The sequence below is a fragment of the Myxocyprinus asiaticus genome, chromosome 43 (genome assembly GCF_019703515.2).
Source record: "Myxocyprinus asiaticus isolate MX2 ecotype Aquarium Trade chromosome 43, UBuf_Myxa_2, whole genome shotgun sequence".
NCBI lineage: Eukaryota > Metazoa > Chordata > Actinopteri > Cypriniformes > Catostomidae > Myxocyprinus > Myxocyprinus asiaticus.
The window spans coordinates 32449199-32465681 of NC_059386.1; the positions used below are offsets into that span (position 1 = coordinate 32449199).

At 38.9% G+C, this 16483-nt stretch overlaps 1 protein-coding gene across 2 annotated transcripts in view; it reads left to right on the forward strand.

Annotated features, from left to right (window-relative positions):
- Positions 1–16483, forward strand: part of LOC127433773 (metal transporter CNNM4-like) — a 41537-nt gene that overhangs the window by 12657 nt on the left and 12397 nt on the right. The window contains exons 5-6 of one of the 2 annotated variants that reach the window (XM_051685958.1): positions 12237–12333; positions 14353–14442. In XM_051685958.1, coding sequence (XP_051541918.1) covers positions 12237–12333; positions 14353–14442 — 187 coding nt within the window. The remainder of the gene's footprint in view (positions 1–12236; positions 12334–14352; positions 14443–16483) is intronic. The other variant, XM_051685959.1, reaches the window with a different exon arrangement.

The following is a 16483-nucleotide window of genomic DNA, read 5'->3' on the forward strand; positions in this document are numbered from 1 at the left end:
GGGCCAGTCCATAAATGCTAAAATACACACTGTTTCAAAATGCATAGCCACATGACGTAACCATTATGCATGTTAACATGATTTTAGTGTAATGAAATCGCTTACTAACCTTATCTGCGTAAAGTTATATCCAATATTCAACTTTGTTGCCATGATGATGCAATGTCGGTAAAATAAAAACGATATTTTATCACACTAAAATCATGTTAACACACAATGTTTACATCTTGTGGCTATACTTTTGAAACTGTGTGTATTTTTATGTTTACGGATTGGCCCCATTCACTAAGTGCCTCACTGTAACCCAGATTTTTGCTTCATTTATTTATTTTTATTTTTATTTTTTTTAACAAATAAACAAGGGACAAGTCAAAATAACTTATTGTGCTAATCAAAATTTTGCAACCAATGCTGTCGATTGAGCTTAACTTGTAAATAACCCAGAACATTCTTTGAATGATTGATTATGATTCATCAAGAATGAGTCATTCTGAATCAAAAGGATTTTTAAAAATCCTTATCCAGTAATCCCTAACAACTGGAAAGGTCATGGAAAAGTCATAGAAATCGTCGTAACTGAAGCTGGTGTAGAATTGCACTGAGACAGACAGGGCTGGATGGAGCATCTGTGACCTCACTGTAAGGTTTAGTTAGAGAGGCCCAGCTGCATCATACAGGCCTGCCCTTCACTAATTGATCCCTCTTACGTAAGAACTGGATGCTGTGCATTACAGCTCTAATCCCGCCCCATTTCTGCCAGCTCACAACACAAACGCACACATAATCATATGCACAACCAATCAAAGCCGTGCATCATCCGTGCCCTCATTCTAGAAACCGTCCACTTAGAAGGGAGATTGATGGAAACAGTCTTGACTTTATATATAGACATTGACTCATGTGAACTCAAACAGTACAGCAGGGATCAACACAATAGAATGACCTTTTGACCTCTGTATACTTTCCATTCATCCTGATTAATATATACGCCACAGCTTAGTTTTGCTAAAACTGTGGCTTAAAGTGTCATGAAACCCCCCTTGTTCAGCACCAGTCATTCACACATCAGACTTGAAAGGGGTGTGAAATTATGTTAAAATGTGGGTGGGGAGGACGGGAGGGGGTCAAGCTCAAAACGTGAGAGGAAACAAAAGCTGTTCTGTCGTCTTTACTCTTCTCACATTCATACTTTTGTCCCATGATTGATATACACCAAAGTGCCACAAATCAAAAGCAGAGTTTTGGCTCACTTTGCTGTATATCTGTATGCTGTATATGAACAGTATTTCAAATCAAAGATTTATTATAATTTGTTTAAACTTTTGAGAATGAAGTGAATGCAGGCTTTGCCACCTAATACAGGAGTGCCTAGAGACCTAATATAAATTCATAGATACTGATTTATTCTTACAAGGAATTTAATTATAATTTAAAAGGAATTTTGAATTTAATTCATGTTAAACTCTATTCATTGACAGTATTTGTGGCATAATGTTGATTACCACAGAAAATAATTTGGACTTATCCCTCTTTTTCTAAAGAAAAAAAAAACACTGTTTCAAAAGTACAGCTGCAATATTTAAACATATGTTTTAACATGACTCTAGTAATGTATCGGCTGCCGTTATTTATCGGCCAGTTACCATAGGCGTATCGGTTATAAGCATTAAAATGCTGAAATGAAGAACCGATGGTTGATTTAAATAATTAGTAACACACTTTGTAAAAACTCTGTGAATTCAAATGAACAATCCTGAAATAGTAATAGCCACAATATTTGAAGAGTTGACACTCCTAAGAACATGTAATATTTAATTTTTATTCTTTCCTGTTCCCTCATTAATGAGGAAAAACCAGCGTTACAGACATGACCGTTGTGAATGCGGTACTTACCTATAGGCTACATGATGAGGGAAACCATACAAAATGTTTTGGAACCAGCAGACTTTGACTTCTGAAACATCAGTATGATATTCATTAATGCTGCACAATTGATTAAATTAAGATTTAAATTGCAATATGGCCTTGCGTGATTACGAAACCTTAAAAGGCTGCGTTTTTGCATTCAGCCCTTCAGTCAGCACTGTGTGAGCAAGCGGCGCCCTCTAGCGGTCTTGACGGCATAATCCATTATACCACTATAATACAGAATTTAAAAGGGGGGTTTGTTCCTTTTTATTTTTCCATGATGTTGTTGACATTTCCATTGAATTGCCCAACATATGCATAGTATGAATTTATAATGTTCCATCATATACAGTACATACATGTAAAATGTGAGTTCTTTTGTTTTGAATAGCAAAAACAGTGCAAAAATGTATTTGGAGTACAAAATAATATTTTTTTTTCAGATCAATCTTCATGTTATCATATTTAGTTATTTTTTGTATTGTTTTTATCTTTTTATCTTTTCATCTTTTATTTAGGCTCTCTTTAAAATGTTGGCTTGTACAACAGATCCAATCCATGTTCAATGGAAAAGATTTACTGTTAGAACAGTGAAAAGGCTTTTGCACCTCTTTGTACAACATTAAAGCATAATCCATAAATAAAACAGTAATCTGATGAAAAAATAAGGTAAGTGGCAAAATATCGAAAGGTTTTTGTTAAAATCGGTATCTGTCAAAAATGTTCAGAACGGTGCATCCCTACTCTAGTATGATCGCTTACTAATATTGTCTGTGTAAAATTATCCAGTATTGGATAACTTGACGACAGAGCGCCGATAAACCCTGTAGGCCTAAATCCTGTTAACTTTTGCACAATGTATAGAAACCAATAAGAGAATTGACATGACTTTGAGATTTCGGTTTTCATCATTGTGTTCTGTTTTTAAACAAGCTGTTGTGTTATCCTTTTCTTGAGAAGACGTGATGGTCTTTAAGCTGCTTCATGTTTGGAGCGTGAGTAACAGAACTTCGGACATCGACTGCGGCCCAATCTAGTGAGTGATTCCGATCTCACCACAATGTTTTGTGTAAAAGCCCCTTTCATTTCTGTTCCGTGAATTACGTCTGTGAATGAGTTTGAATTCTCACTGTAATGCAAGCTCATGCATGAGGCAGCACTGTGATAGGATGAAAGCATTCCTTCTCATGAATAATGTGGATAAACACTGAATTGAATGACATATTAGCGTACTTTTCTACCAGCCACATCTCAGAATTTACACGTATACTGCATATACTCTGAAGAACGAAATGGATAAAAAATCTTTTTTCAATAATCACTTTACCCTGGGGGGGCCTGGGTAGCTCAGCAAGTAAAGATGCTGACTACCACACCTGGAGTCGCAAGTTCAAATCCAGGGCGTGCTGAGTGATTCCAGTCAGGCTTCCTAAGCAACCAAATGGCCTGGTTGCTAGGGTAGGAAGAGTCACGTTGGGTTAACCTCCTCGTGATCGCTATAATGTGGTTCTCGCTCTCGGTGGGGCGCGTGATGAGTTGTGTGTGGATGCCGCGGAGTGTAGCGTGAAGCCTCCACATGCGCTAGGTCTCTGCGGTAACACGCTCAACAAGCCACGTGATAAGATGTGTGGATTGTCTGTCTCAGACGCAGATTTGTCCTCCACCACCCGGATTGTGGTGAGTCACCACCACAAGGACCTAGAGCGCATTGGGAATTGGGCATGCCAAATTGGGGAGAAAAGGGGAGGAAAAAATCACTTTACCCTTAACAATAATCATAATGTGTGCTATAATTGTTTTCAGTGATGTGCAACAGGTACATATCTGTTGACATCTCAAAAAATTTGTTTTGGCCACACCTGGAGTCGCAAGTTCGAATCCAGGGCCTGCTGAGTGACTCCAGTCAGGCTTCCTAAGCAACCAGTTGCTAGGGCGGGTGGAGTCACGTTGGGTTAACCTCCTCGTGGTCGCTATAATGTTGTCCTCGCTCTCGGTGGGGCGCGTGGTGAGTTGTGCGTGGATGCTGCGGAGAATAGCATGAAGCATCCACAGCGCGCTAGGTCTACGTGGTAACGCACCTAATAAGAAGCCACGTGATAAGATGAGCGTATTGACTGTCTCAGATGCGGAGGCAACTGAGAGTCGTCCTCCACCACCCGGATTGAGGCGAGTCACTATGCCACCACGAGGACTTAGAGCACATTAGGAATTGGGCATGCCAAATTGTGGAGAAATGGGGTTTCATGACCCTTTAAAGGGATAGTTCACCGTTATTTAGCCGTGTTGTTCCAAATGCGTATGATGTTCTCCTGTTGAACACAAAATTATATGTTAGGCAAAATGTCAAATCAAATAAAAATCAAATCACTTTTATTGTCACACAGCCATATACACAAGTGCAATGGTGTGTGAAATTCTTGGGTGCAGTTCCGATCAACATAGCAGTCGTGACAGTGATGAGACATACCAATTTACAATAACATCAAATTAACACAACACAATTTAAAGTCTAATATACACATAATTACACACAACACAATATACAAATAATAACATACACTGTACAGTATACAATACACACAATATAGATACACATTATTCAATAAAAAAAGTATATATAGAATGTACAGTAGGTTGTATTGTATTGTATTGACATTCAGGCTGTCGGTTGATAGTAAGTTGTTAAGAGAGAATATAATATAATAATAATATAATTTATGACAGTCCAGTGTGAGATATAAGAGTAGTAAAGTGCAGTGCTGATGTATTTTGATCGTGGGAGATCAAGAGTTCAGAAGTCTGATTGCTTGGGGGAAGAAGCTATCATGGAGTCGGCTGGTGCGGGTCCTGATACTGCGATACCGCCTACCTGATGGTAGCAGTGAGAACAGCCCATGGGTTGGGTGGCTGGAGTCTCTGGTGATCCTCCGAGCTTTTTTCACACACCGCCTGGTATATATGTCCTGGAGGGAGGGAAGCTCACCTCCGATGATGTGTCTGGCAGTTCGCACCACCCTTTGCAATGCTTTGTGGTTGTGGGTGGTGCTATTGCCGTACCAGGCGGAGATGCAGCCAGTCAGGATGCTCTCTACGGTGCAGGTGTAGAACCATGTGAGGATGTGGCGGTTCATTCCAAACTTCCTCAGCCGTCTCGGGATGAAGAGGTGCTGATGAGCCTTCTTCACAACGACTTCAGTGTGGATGGACCATGTGAGTCCCTCAGTGATGTGGACACCCAGGAACTTGAAGCTGCTGACTCTCTCCACTGGTGCTCCATTGATGGTGATGGGACTGTGTTCTCTGTCTTTTCTTCTGAAGTACACCACAAGCTCCTTTTTCTTACTGACGTTGAGGGAGAGGTTGTGCTCCTGACACCAGTGTGTAGGCTGTTTCATCATTGTCAGTGATCAGACCTACCACCGTCGTGTCATCAGCAAACTTAATGATGGCATTGGAGCTGTGTGTTGCCACACAGTCATGTGTGTACAAGGAATACAAGAGTGGGCTGAGAACACAGCCCTGTGGGGCTCCAGTGTTGAGGGTCAGTGATGAGGAGATGTTGCTGCCTATTCTAACCACCTGGCGTCTGCTTGACAGGAAGTCCAGGATCCAACTGCACAGCGAGCTGTTTAAGCCCAGAGCCCAGAGTTTCTCATCTAGCTTGGAGGGCACTAAGGTGTTGAATGCTGAGCTGTAGTCTACAAACAGCATTCTCACATAAGTGTTCTTTTTTTCCAGGTGGGAGAGAGCAGTGTGTATTGTAGATGCAATGGCATCATCAGTGGAGTGGTTGTTGCGGTAAGCAAACTGCAATGGGTCTAGAGAGAGAGGCAGCACAGAGCAGATGTAATCTCTGATTAGTCTCTCAAAGCATTTGCTGTTGATGGGGGTCAGAGCAACAGTACGCCAGTCATTTAAGCAAGTGATTTTTGATTGCTTTGGAACAGGCACAATGGTGGATGTTTTAAAGCATGTGGGGACTACAGACAAAGAGAGGGTAAGGTTGAAAATGTCCGTAAAAACACCAGCCAGCTGGTTCGCGCACGCTCTGATGACGCGGCCCGGAATGCCGTCTGGGCCCGCGGCTTTGCGGATATTCAACCGTCGGAAGGATCGGGTTAAATCCGCTACAGAGACGGAGAGTGAGCTAACCTCTGTAGCTTCGGCCGCGAGAGCTCTCTCCACGAGGGCGGTGTTATTTCCCTCAAAACGAGCATAAAAAGTATTTAGCTCATCCGGGAGAAAGGCAGCGGTGTTCATGGCAGAGTTTTTATTCCCTTTAAAGTCCGTGATGATGTTAATTCCCTGCCACATGCTTCTAGAGCTGGTGGTGTTAAACTGTCCTTCAAACTTGTTCCTGTACTGTTCTTTTTCGGAGGACATAACTTGCTTGTTTATGCTCCTCCGCGTTCCCGGAATTAAAAGCGGAGGTCCGCACATTAAGTGCCGCGCGAACATCGCTATTTATCCATGGCTTCTGGTTCAGATAGATCCGTGTTGTTCTGGTCGGAACAACGTCCTCTACGCACTTTCTGATGAAACACATTACGCTATAAGCATAAAGCTCGATGTCGTCATCAGAGGCGGACCGGAACATCTCCCAGTCCATGTGATCAAAACAGACTTGTAGCGTAGAGTCTGATTGGTCCGACCAGCACTGGATCGATCTGAGGGTGAGTGCTTCCTGTTTCAGTTTCTGCCTGTAAGCGGGCAGAAGCAGAATGGAAGAATGGTCCGATTTGCCAAATGGTGGGCGAGGGAGGGATTTGTAGCCATCCCGGAAGGGAGAGTAGCAATGGTCCAAAACCCGGTCCCCTCGTGTGTTGAAACTAATGTGTTGGTGGTATTTTGGTGTGACTGATTTGAAACTGGCTTTATTAAAGTCCCCGGTCACAATGAACGCGGCCTCAGGGTGCGCGGTTTCCTGCTCACTTATAATCCCATACAGTTCCTTGAGTCCCGGTCTGTGTCGGCTTGTGGCAGGATGTACACAGCAGTGATAATGACCGCTGTGAATTCCCTCGGTAGCCAGAATGGTCGACTTGAATAGAATGTACGTTCCTCTGATCACACCAGGATTTGTTGATCATAAAACATACACCACCACCTCTGCTTTTACCTGAGAGGTCTTTCGCTCTGTCCGCTCGGTGCACGGAGAATCCCGCGGGTTCAATGGCTGAGTCTGGAATCTCCGCAGACATCCAAGTTTCCGTAAGGCAGATAATGCAGCAGTCCCTCGTCTCTCGTTGGAAAGAGATCCGCGCTTTCAGCTCGCAGAGCTTGTTATCCAGAGACTGAACATTTGCCAGTAGAATACTGGGTAGTGGGGATCGATTTGCACGGCGTCTTACTCTGATGAGAACGCAGGGTCTGTTTCCCGTTTTCCTCCTGCGTTTCCGCGTCCAGGCTGCCCAGACAAAGGGCTCCGCTTGCGTGTTTGTAAACAGCAGGTCGGCATTGAGGAATTTGAAGTCCGGTTTACGGTGTGAAATTGCTGAACCAATGTCCAAAAGTGTTTGTCTGTCATAGACAATAAGGCAGACAACATCCAAGACAAAAAAACACAAGAATTGTAAACAAAACAAACAAAACACTACCATGTTGTGTCGGAGCTCGCAACGCAGAAGCCATACTCGGCGCCATCTTGAGTCAATGTTAGCCTCAGTCACCATTCACTTTCATTGTATTAAAAAAGATGCAATGAAAGTGAATGTCGACTGCGGCTAACATTCTGCCTAACATATCATTTTGTGTTCAACGGGAGAAAGTCGTGGATTCTGAACAACATGGGGGTGAGTTCATAATGACAGAATTTCCATTTTTGGATGATCTATCCCTTTTAGATTGAAGATGGCAAAGGTGGAATGAGCTGTGACGGGTCACAGGGCGATGTTACATACGGGCCGCAGGAGATCAGTAAATCACATCCTGGATTTGCACGCTGCTCTGCGAGGGGTCAGCCAGGACAAGGTTAACCCTTTCAGAGTCTCTGTGTGTGTGTTTATCATCTCCCCTAGCACAATGGCAGACGAAGCACAAACGCCATGTGCATTACGTCATACTGGCCAAAACCAAAACTCCTTCGGCTCATTTAAATCAAGAACATCTGCTGATTTCCAGAGTGAATCTGTCCCTAATTAGCTTATTTTAAAGAGTCAAAATAAGATCCCAGAATTAGACGTTTGTACAAATGCATTTATAAAACAAATGTAAAATATATGCATGCTTTATATGCAGTTAACTGTATATGAAGACTAGGTGACAAAAGTAGGGTGTACTGTTTTTTTATTTATTTATTATTATTATTATTATTATTATTCATTTGTAAAACTGTCTCTAATTAAGTTAAAAGATTTCAAAATTCGTTTTGTACAAATACATTCATTAAACAACATTTATCAAATGTGCTGGTTTTGTTTGCAGAGCATTGTATAAAAAGACTCAGTGATATTAAATAAGGGCATATTGGGTTGCTTAATAATTTATTTAATTTAGGGAAGCAGTGATTATAGAAATGTTAGCTGATACCGAGAGCAGATAATTGTTTGTTATTGCTGATTTGTTGATGACTATAAATTGATGCTGTTTTCACTGTTTTTAAACAAAATAATACTGGTCACAGTAAGAAAAATCATATTGTACATTGAAATCAGGTATCAAAACATATTATTACTGAGCGCTCAAAGCTAAATCATAATAAGTAGGTATGCAACAATATATAAATTTTGGCCAGTAATCAATTGGATGTTATGGCCGATAATGAATATGATATCTAATATCATAAGTCTATACTGTTTTGAACTAAAATCTTGCATGCCTTTAAAAAAAAAAATTCTGGGTTATATATACACTCATTAGCTGTTGGTTATGAAAGAAAATAATTTTGTTAGACTTTACAGTAAGGTTGTATTTGATAACACTAGGTAACTACATTAGTTAACAAAAACAGCTTGTATTAATCTTGTTTAATGTTAATTGCAACATATACATTTTCAAATTAAAAGTTGCATGCGTTAACATTAGTTAATGCATTATGAACTAACAATGAACAATTGAGTTTTCATAAATTAACATAAAAAATATTCCTAAATGCTCTACAAATGTATTCTTCATTGTTAGTTTATAATATCTAATGCATTAACTATTGTTAACAAATAAAACCTTACTGCAAAATGTTTCCAATCATTTCAACTCATCCCTCAGTGTGTAAAAAACTAAATAATTGAAGTTAGTGGGGAAAACATACAGCAACACAGCGAATATTACGCAGACATCAAACTTTATAATGAGAAGTAGAAAAGATGGAGAATGTTTAGTACTTTGAAATCTGGCAGGAAAATAGTTTGAATTGGAAACAATAAGGTCTAATATTATCTCCTGTCAATATCAGACTTTTTTTATTTAAAAATGATACATATTGATAAAGACAAGCATCTCTAATTTAATTGTATTTTATAAAAACTTTAATTGACTTATTTTCTAATATATTACAGTTCACGTTTATGAATGTTAAGATTTGGTTAACAGTGTCAAGTCCTTTCAGTAATTTGTTTTGCTATGTCCTACAAACGTACAGTTTAATTTGTTTCCACTCTGATTTGCTGTCATACAGCAGAAGGCAGTAAAGCGTTGGTTAGCTTAGTTGTGTTTGTGGTGGCTACCTGAATATAGATAGCAGAGCAGATGAGAGCCAGATCGAGTGACAGGATCTGTGTCATGCTATCCGATCTACACAGATCTGGCAACGGTTTTTGAGAATGAGAGGAAAAGGTGAATCACCGTTGGGGGCGGAAAATTATGTAAATATGACGCCAGAGACATTGGAAATGATGTGTGTGCGCTCACAGAAGCACCTTGACATACTGCTCATGCACAGCTTTGATTTTACCATGCTAGAAGTAAACAGCTCACCCTCCTTGTGGGAATTTTAGTTGGATTTGTGCCATTCAGTCTTTAATTATGGACAAACATTTGGTTCTTTTTCAAGAACAACAGTTGAGACCTTTAAAAAAAGGAGTATTTGACTTAAACATTTTGTTAGACTCTTTTATAAAAGACTCTTTCATTATTTAAGAACTACTCCTTGCTGTGGACTCAGGTGGGGCTTTGGGTTTCAATATCTCAAAGGACAGCACAGAAAGAAACAAAAATATCCTATGAAAGCTACAAAAGAAATGGCTTTTTTTTTTAATCTCCAACAGTATTTTAAATGAATATCAGCAGTTTCCTCTTAGCTAACGTGTGGTCCTATCTTTTACGTGGCTACGGTCAGAAACATTCTTTACGCAAGTACACACACACTCATTGCCAATGCGTAGTCTGGTTAAACAAACTGTACAAAGATAACGTGCAATTTGCGTTACTGTGGCGGTAAAAATACCTTCGATAGAGTTGCCTTCAAAAGTCTAGAAGCAGACAGTTCACAATAATGTCCGCTGTTGCGCCCCTTGTGGCGACGTTAAGAACTCGTACATGTGTTATGAATTGTGTTCTGACACATTTTAGAATGCAACAACGCACAAAATCTAGTTTACATACTTGCGTAGAGTATGTTTACTCTTTAATCATTTGATTAGCTCTGTACTCATTGTTGACCATTGTCTCCAAATTATTTTTGACATACATGAATAACAAAATGTAATGTACTGTGTGCAATTTATACGATGATGTTCAAGGGGAGTCAATGTTTTTTAAAGGATTTTCGAATCACAATCTGTTGAGGTTCGTTCAACTGCATTTTAAAGACCTTTATACAAACCGCTGAGTTTCTGAGATATGTAAATATATAATAAAGTGATAAATAATATCAAAGGGTTAGTTCCCCCAAAACTGAAAATTCACTCATCATTTACTCGCCTTCTTGCCATCCCAGATGTGTATGACTTACTTTCTTCTGCTGAACACAAACAAAGATTTTTAAAAGAATATTTCAGCTCTGTAGGTCCATACAATGCAAGTGAATGGTGACCAGAACTTTGACACTCCAAAAAGCACATAAAGGCAGCATAAATGTAATCCATACTCCAGTAGTTAAATCCATATCTTGAGAATTTATATTCTAGGTGTGGGTGAGAAACAGATCAATATTTAAGTCCTTTTTTACCATAAATCTCCACTTTCACTTTCACATTCTTCTTCTGTTGTTTTTTTTTTTTTTTTTTTTTTTTTTGGCAATTTGCAGTCTTCATGCATTTTGCCACCTTCTGGTCAGGGTTGGTCAAATGTGGAGATTTAAAAAAATAAAATAAAAAAGGACTAAATCTGTTTCTCAGCCACACCTATCATATCGCTTCTGAAGATATGGATTTAACCACTGGAGTCTTATGGATAACTTGTATGCTGCATTTATGTGCTTTTTGAGAATTCAAAGTTCTGGCCACCATTCACTTGCATTGTATGGACCTACACAGCTGAAATATTCTTCTTAAAATCTTCATTTGTATTCAGCAGAAGAAAGAAAGTCATACACATCTGAGATGCCATGAGGGTGAGAAAATGATGAGAGAATTTTCATTTTTGGGTGAACTATCCCCTTATGCTTGTTTTGTCAATACTGAAGGAAAGCGCTCAAGCAGTCTTTTGTTGCTATGGTTACCTCTTCTGTTTGCACACTTTTAAGGCCACTGAAATATTATTTGAAAGCGCTGTTACAATGTTCCTTATGTAATATGAAAATGTAAAGCTGTTTAGGGGAGGCCTGGGTAGCTCAGCGAGTATTGACGCTGACTACCACCCCTGGATTCGCAAGTTCGAATCCAGGGTGTGCTGAGTGGTCTCCTAAGCAACCAAATTGGCCCGGTTGCTAGGGAAGGTAGAGTTACATAGATTAACCTCCTCTTGGTCACTATAATGTGGTTTGCTCTCGGTGGAGCATGTGGTGAGTTGTGCGTGGATGCCGCGGAGAATAGCGTGAAGCCTCCACACGTGCTACATCTCCGCGGTAACACGCTCAACAAACCACGTGATAAGATGCACGGATTGATGGTCTCAGACACGGAGGCAACTGAGATTCTTCCTCCGCCACCCGGATTGAGTCACTATGCCACCACCAGGACTTGGAGCGTATTGGAAATTGGGCATTCCAAATTGGGGAGAAAAGGGAAAAAAAAGCTGTTTAGTATGTGCTTGTTTTTACTTCCTATGGGGGAAATCCTATGGGGTGTCCCTCCAATAGTTTGCACCCCTGTCGTGTGCTGGTTGGTTTACAATGATGAGCATCCATCTAATGAACAAATTAAATGGCATCAGTGTAACACTGACATACCTCGAAGTTCTAGATTTTCACAACAGACAAGTACAAACTAACAAACTCTCCTTTGTCCCTTTAGGGTCGAGTGGAAGTGGAGGCAGGAAATGAGAATATGAAGTTTGAAACGGGCCCTTTTTCTTATTATGGAGTCATGGCTCTGACTGCATCATCCCTGGGTTAGTATTTTACCTTACTTGTCTTTTTCACCCTTGCTTTCTCCAATTGGTTTAAAGGAATAGTTCACCCCAAAATTATAATTCTATCATCATTTACTCACCCTCATGTCGTTGCAAAGTTGTATGACTTTCTTCTGTAGAACACAGATATTTTAATAGATGTATGTTTGTATCCATACAATGCAAGTCGATGGGCTTCAAAAAGGATATAAATGCAGCATAAAGATAATCCATACGACTCAAGTGGTTTAATCCATGTCTTCTGAAGCGATATGACTGGTTTTGGGTGATAGACTAAAATGTAACTCTTTTTTCACTATAAATCTTGACACCTGCAGTCTCCTTGGCACAATCATAAATTGCTCGATTACACTTCCTTGCGCTTTACCTTTATGCTGCCTTTATGTCCTTTTTGGAGCTTGAACGTTTTGGACCCTGTTGACTTGCACTTTATGCATTAAACTATTCTTTTAAAGAGTGTGAAACATACCAACAAAAAACAACAAAAAAGTCAGTATAATGTGATTTGCTGTAGTTGAATGTCCTTTTATAAAATAAACTGTGCATTACACTTAAAAGAATTATATATTTCCTTAATCTGTATTCTTTTCTTGTTTACCAGTGAAAGTGTCTCAACATCCTAAATACAAGATAAATTTACTTGAGAAGCAAAATTGAAAAAGATATGAAGACTTGTTTGTGGAGAATATATCTCTTTTAAGTTAAGCTAATTAAGTTAATTTCTTGTTTTATGCATGCATCTATCAGGTTTATGCTTAAAACAAATTCCAATGGGGTAAGATAAATAAACCTCAAGATATATTCTCTGAAATAGTTATCTTGCACTATTCTGTTTCTCAAGTAAATGTGTTTTGTTTAAGGATGTTTAGATTTAAGATGTTTTGATATTATTATAAAAATGATTTTTGCAGTGTAAATGTCCCTCTATAAACTGCTGTTCATTAATTATGAATAAATACACCAGTTTCTGTAATAAACGCTATTTAAGGTTGATTTATGGGGAGGATGATTTGTATATCTGTTGATGTATTTGCTGCACCTTTTTTAGAGTTTGTCCAAGCAAAGACTCAAGCTCTTTGTCATGATCTGTCACTGTAAGTTTAGTCTGTGCTGTCATGTAATAAAGGAATGAATAGGATACGTTTGACTGCAAGGACATCTGCGGGCCGAGTGTCAGATTGTGTCATGATGCTGTCTGATTGTGTGCCATCACCTCCAGCTGTGCCGCAGTCTGTCAGTGTGTCAAACATCACCTTTATGTGCTTTAGCGTGTCTCTAAATGTGCCTTTGTGTGCTTTAAGAAACATTGCATACAAGACATATGTCACATTAAAGGTCATAAAGGATAGTTCACCCACAAATTAAAATTCTATAATCATTTACACACCCTCATGTTGTTCCAAACCCATATTATTTTTGGATTTATGTAACAGGAATTTAAGAATTTTCACACAGCTCCAAGAACGTAAAAAGCGTAAAAAGTGCAAAAAACAAAACAATAAATAAAGTCATATGATAACTTTGTGTGAGGAACAGATTTCACAGAGATTTTTAATGAATAAAGACCATAATTCGGCCTATTCCTCACACATAAAGCTATCGTATGGCTTTCACAGGACTATTATTTATAGTGTTATTTCTAGCTTTTTTTGGAGCTTGACAGATGTTGTACACTATGAACTGTCATTGCATTAACATGAGCTCTTAAAAATTTCACGGGTAGAAAAAAAACCCGTATGGGTTTGGAACCACATGAGGGTGAGTAAATAATTACAGAATTTAATTTTTGGGTGCACTACTCCTTTAATTGACCTCAAAAGTTGTCACGACAACTTTGGCAGCCCTACAAACAACATAACCCTCCCCTTTAAGAAAAATACTTTACCATAGTGTCTGAACGACAAATGATTTTTAACTGTCTCAGCAGGATTTTGATGTGTGACGTGTTTAAAGAGCTTCTCTGTCTCTCTGCTCTGGCTCCCCCCACCCCTCTCTCAGCTGTCACCCCCCCTCTCTCTCCTACCGTGGTGTCGCCTCGTCCGCGACGCCTTTCGCTTAAGAGGTTTTCTCTGTTCTCTCGTTTTCCAGGTAAAGTCCCTGCATGTTGGGTGCTAACCCCGGGGGCCGTAGGGGGAGCCGGGTGGCACTAACATGAGGGTGGTGTGGGTCAGGAACTAGTTTAACCCAAATTTTTCCCTTTTACATGCCATAAACCACAGTCCAGCAAGTTCACATTTTGAATGTGCAAATTTAGTTTTCATTTAGTGATTAGTGAGAAATGTTTAGCCGATTTAAACGCTTTTAAACCCTGAGCTGCTGATCTAGTAGGGCTGGGTAAAATTTTGATTTTCTGTTTAAAGAAATATTCTGAGTTCAATACAAGTTAAGCTCAGTCAACAGCATTTGTGGCATAATGTTGATTACCACAAAAATTTATTTCGACTCATCCCTCCTTTTCTTTAGAAAAAAGCAAAAATCTGGGTTACAGTGAGACACTTACAGTGGAAAGTGAATGGGGGCCAATCCGTAAATGTTAAAATGCTCACTGTTTCAAAAGTATAGCCACAAGACAAACAATATGTGTGTTAACATGATTTTACTGTGATAGCATTGCTCGCTAGCCTTTTCTGAGCAAAGTTATGTCCAATTTTGCAACTTTGTTGCCATGACAATTTAATGGCGTAACCTCTGAAACCCTCAAACTACCGTAAAAATGACTATTTAAACAACTTTACTAAATACATGAGTTTTAACAGAAGAACTATTGTTAAGGATGCTTTTACAAAATTATAAGCTTCACATTTCTGCCTTTAAACCCTCCAAAAATTGGCCCCATTCACTTCCATTGTAAGTGCCTCATTTTAACTTCGATTTTTAAATATTTTATTTTTTTAAAGAATAGGAGGGACGAGTCGAAATTATTTTTTTTGGTTATCAACGTTATACCACAACCAAGAATATTCCTTTAATCGCAACCTAAATTTGAACAGTCCTGATTCCGATTTTTAAAATCCCAAGATCGATCTTTTACGTAAAAGTTTACCTCAGTTTTGATTGTTATATCTGTTAAATAGTAATTGACCTACATAGTTTGGGCCCTGTTGTTACTTTTTTTTAATTAATATTCTTGTAATGTACCAAGTAGGGATGCACCAATATGGAATTTATTTAGAGGCCGACAGCCGATATATCTGCCGATAAATATGAATATAAATCAACATTCTGCGTGCCTGAATGTAAATCAGCCATGTAAAGTGGATAATCCCTTTTATTTAAAAACAACTTCAAATGCAGAAAACAAGGAACCAGTAAGGAAACATCTAAATCTTTCATTTCCCATAATCACTTACCAAATGTAGTTTACTTTGAACCAGTTAAATATAGACATTTTACATTCCTATGGCCAACCTTTTTTTAAAGTATGTAATTAATTTGATGAGTGAGCTACTTTTATAAATACAGTGCATTGCACTTAATTCAAACTCATCAAAAGACCACAATAAGGAATGCAAACAAGTCTCAAACTTACTATCAACATGATAATATGCTTTAACATACAAAAAAAAATAAAGAAACAAAATGCATGTGTGGCACGGATAAGTAAAATGGGGTGTTTATTCAGATCTAGTATGATCTTCTAAAGCAAAGTCTGATGCGTGCTGACGTGTCACGTCATGTAGAAGGCACAAATAAAAACCCTCATGGTGAGTAGTGTGTACTTGAAAAAGCCATAATTTATCGGATTTAATATATCGGACAGATTGTCTTATCGGGCCGATAACTTTAAAATTCACATTTATCAGCCGATAACGATATGAACGGCGATATATCGTGCATCCCTATTACCAAGTTAGAAGGTTCCCTGTATAATTTACAGCATTAGCTGAGAGAGATTGTCTTTTATATTTAAGCAAATTTACATTATAACTGAAATAAACCTAAATGAATCAGAACTGAATAAAGTGTTTGTGATTTGGAATCAAATAAAATCGGGAAATCTGTATCGATACCTTGCTCTACTATCTAGAGAGCATTTTTTGGTGTCATAGGTCCTACCGACATGAAAATGATGCTGCCTAAGGGTGTTAAAAACAGCTAGAAGGTGTGTTTTTATATCCGCATATCTCCC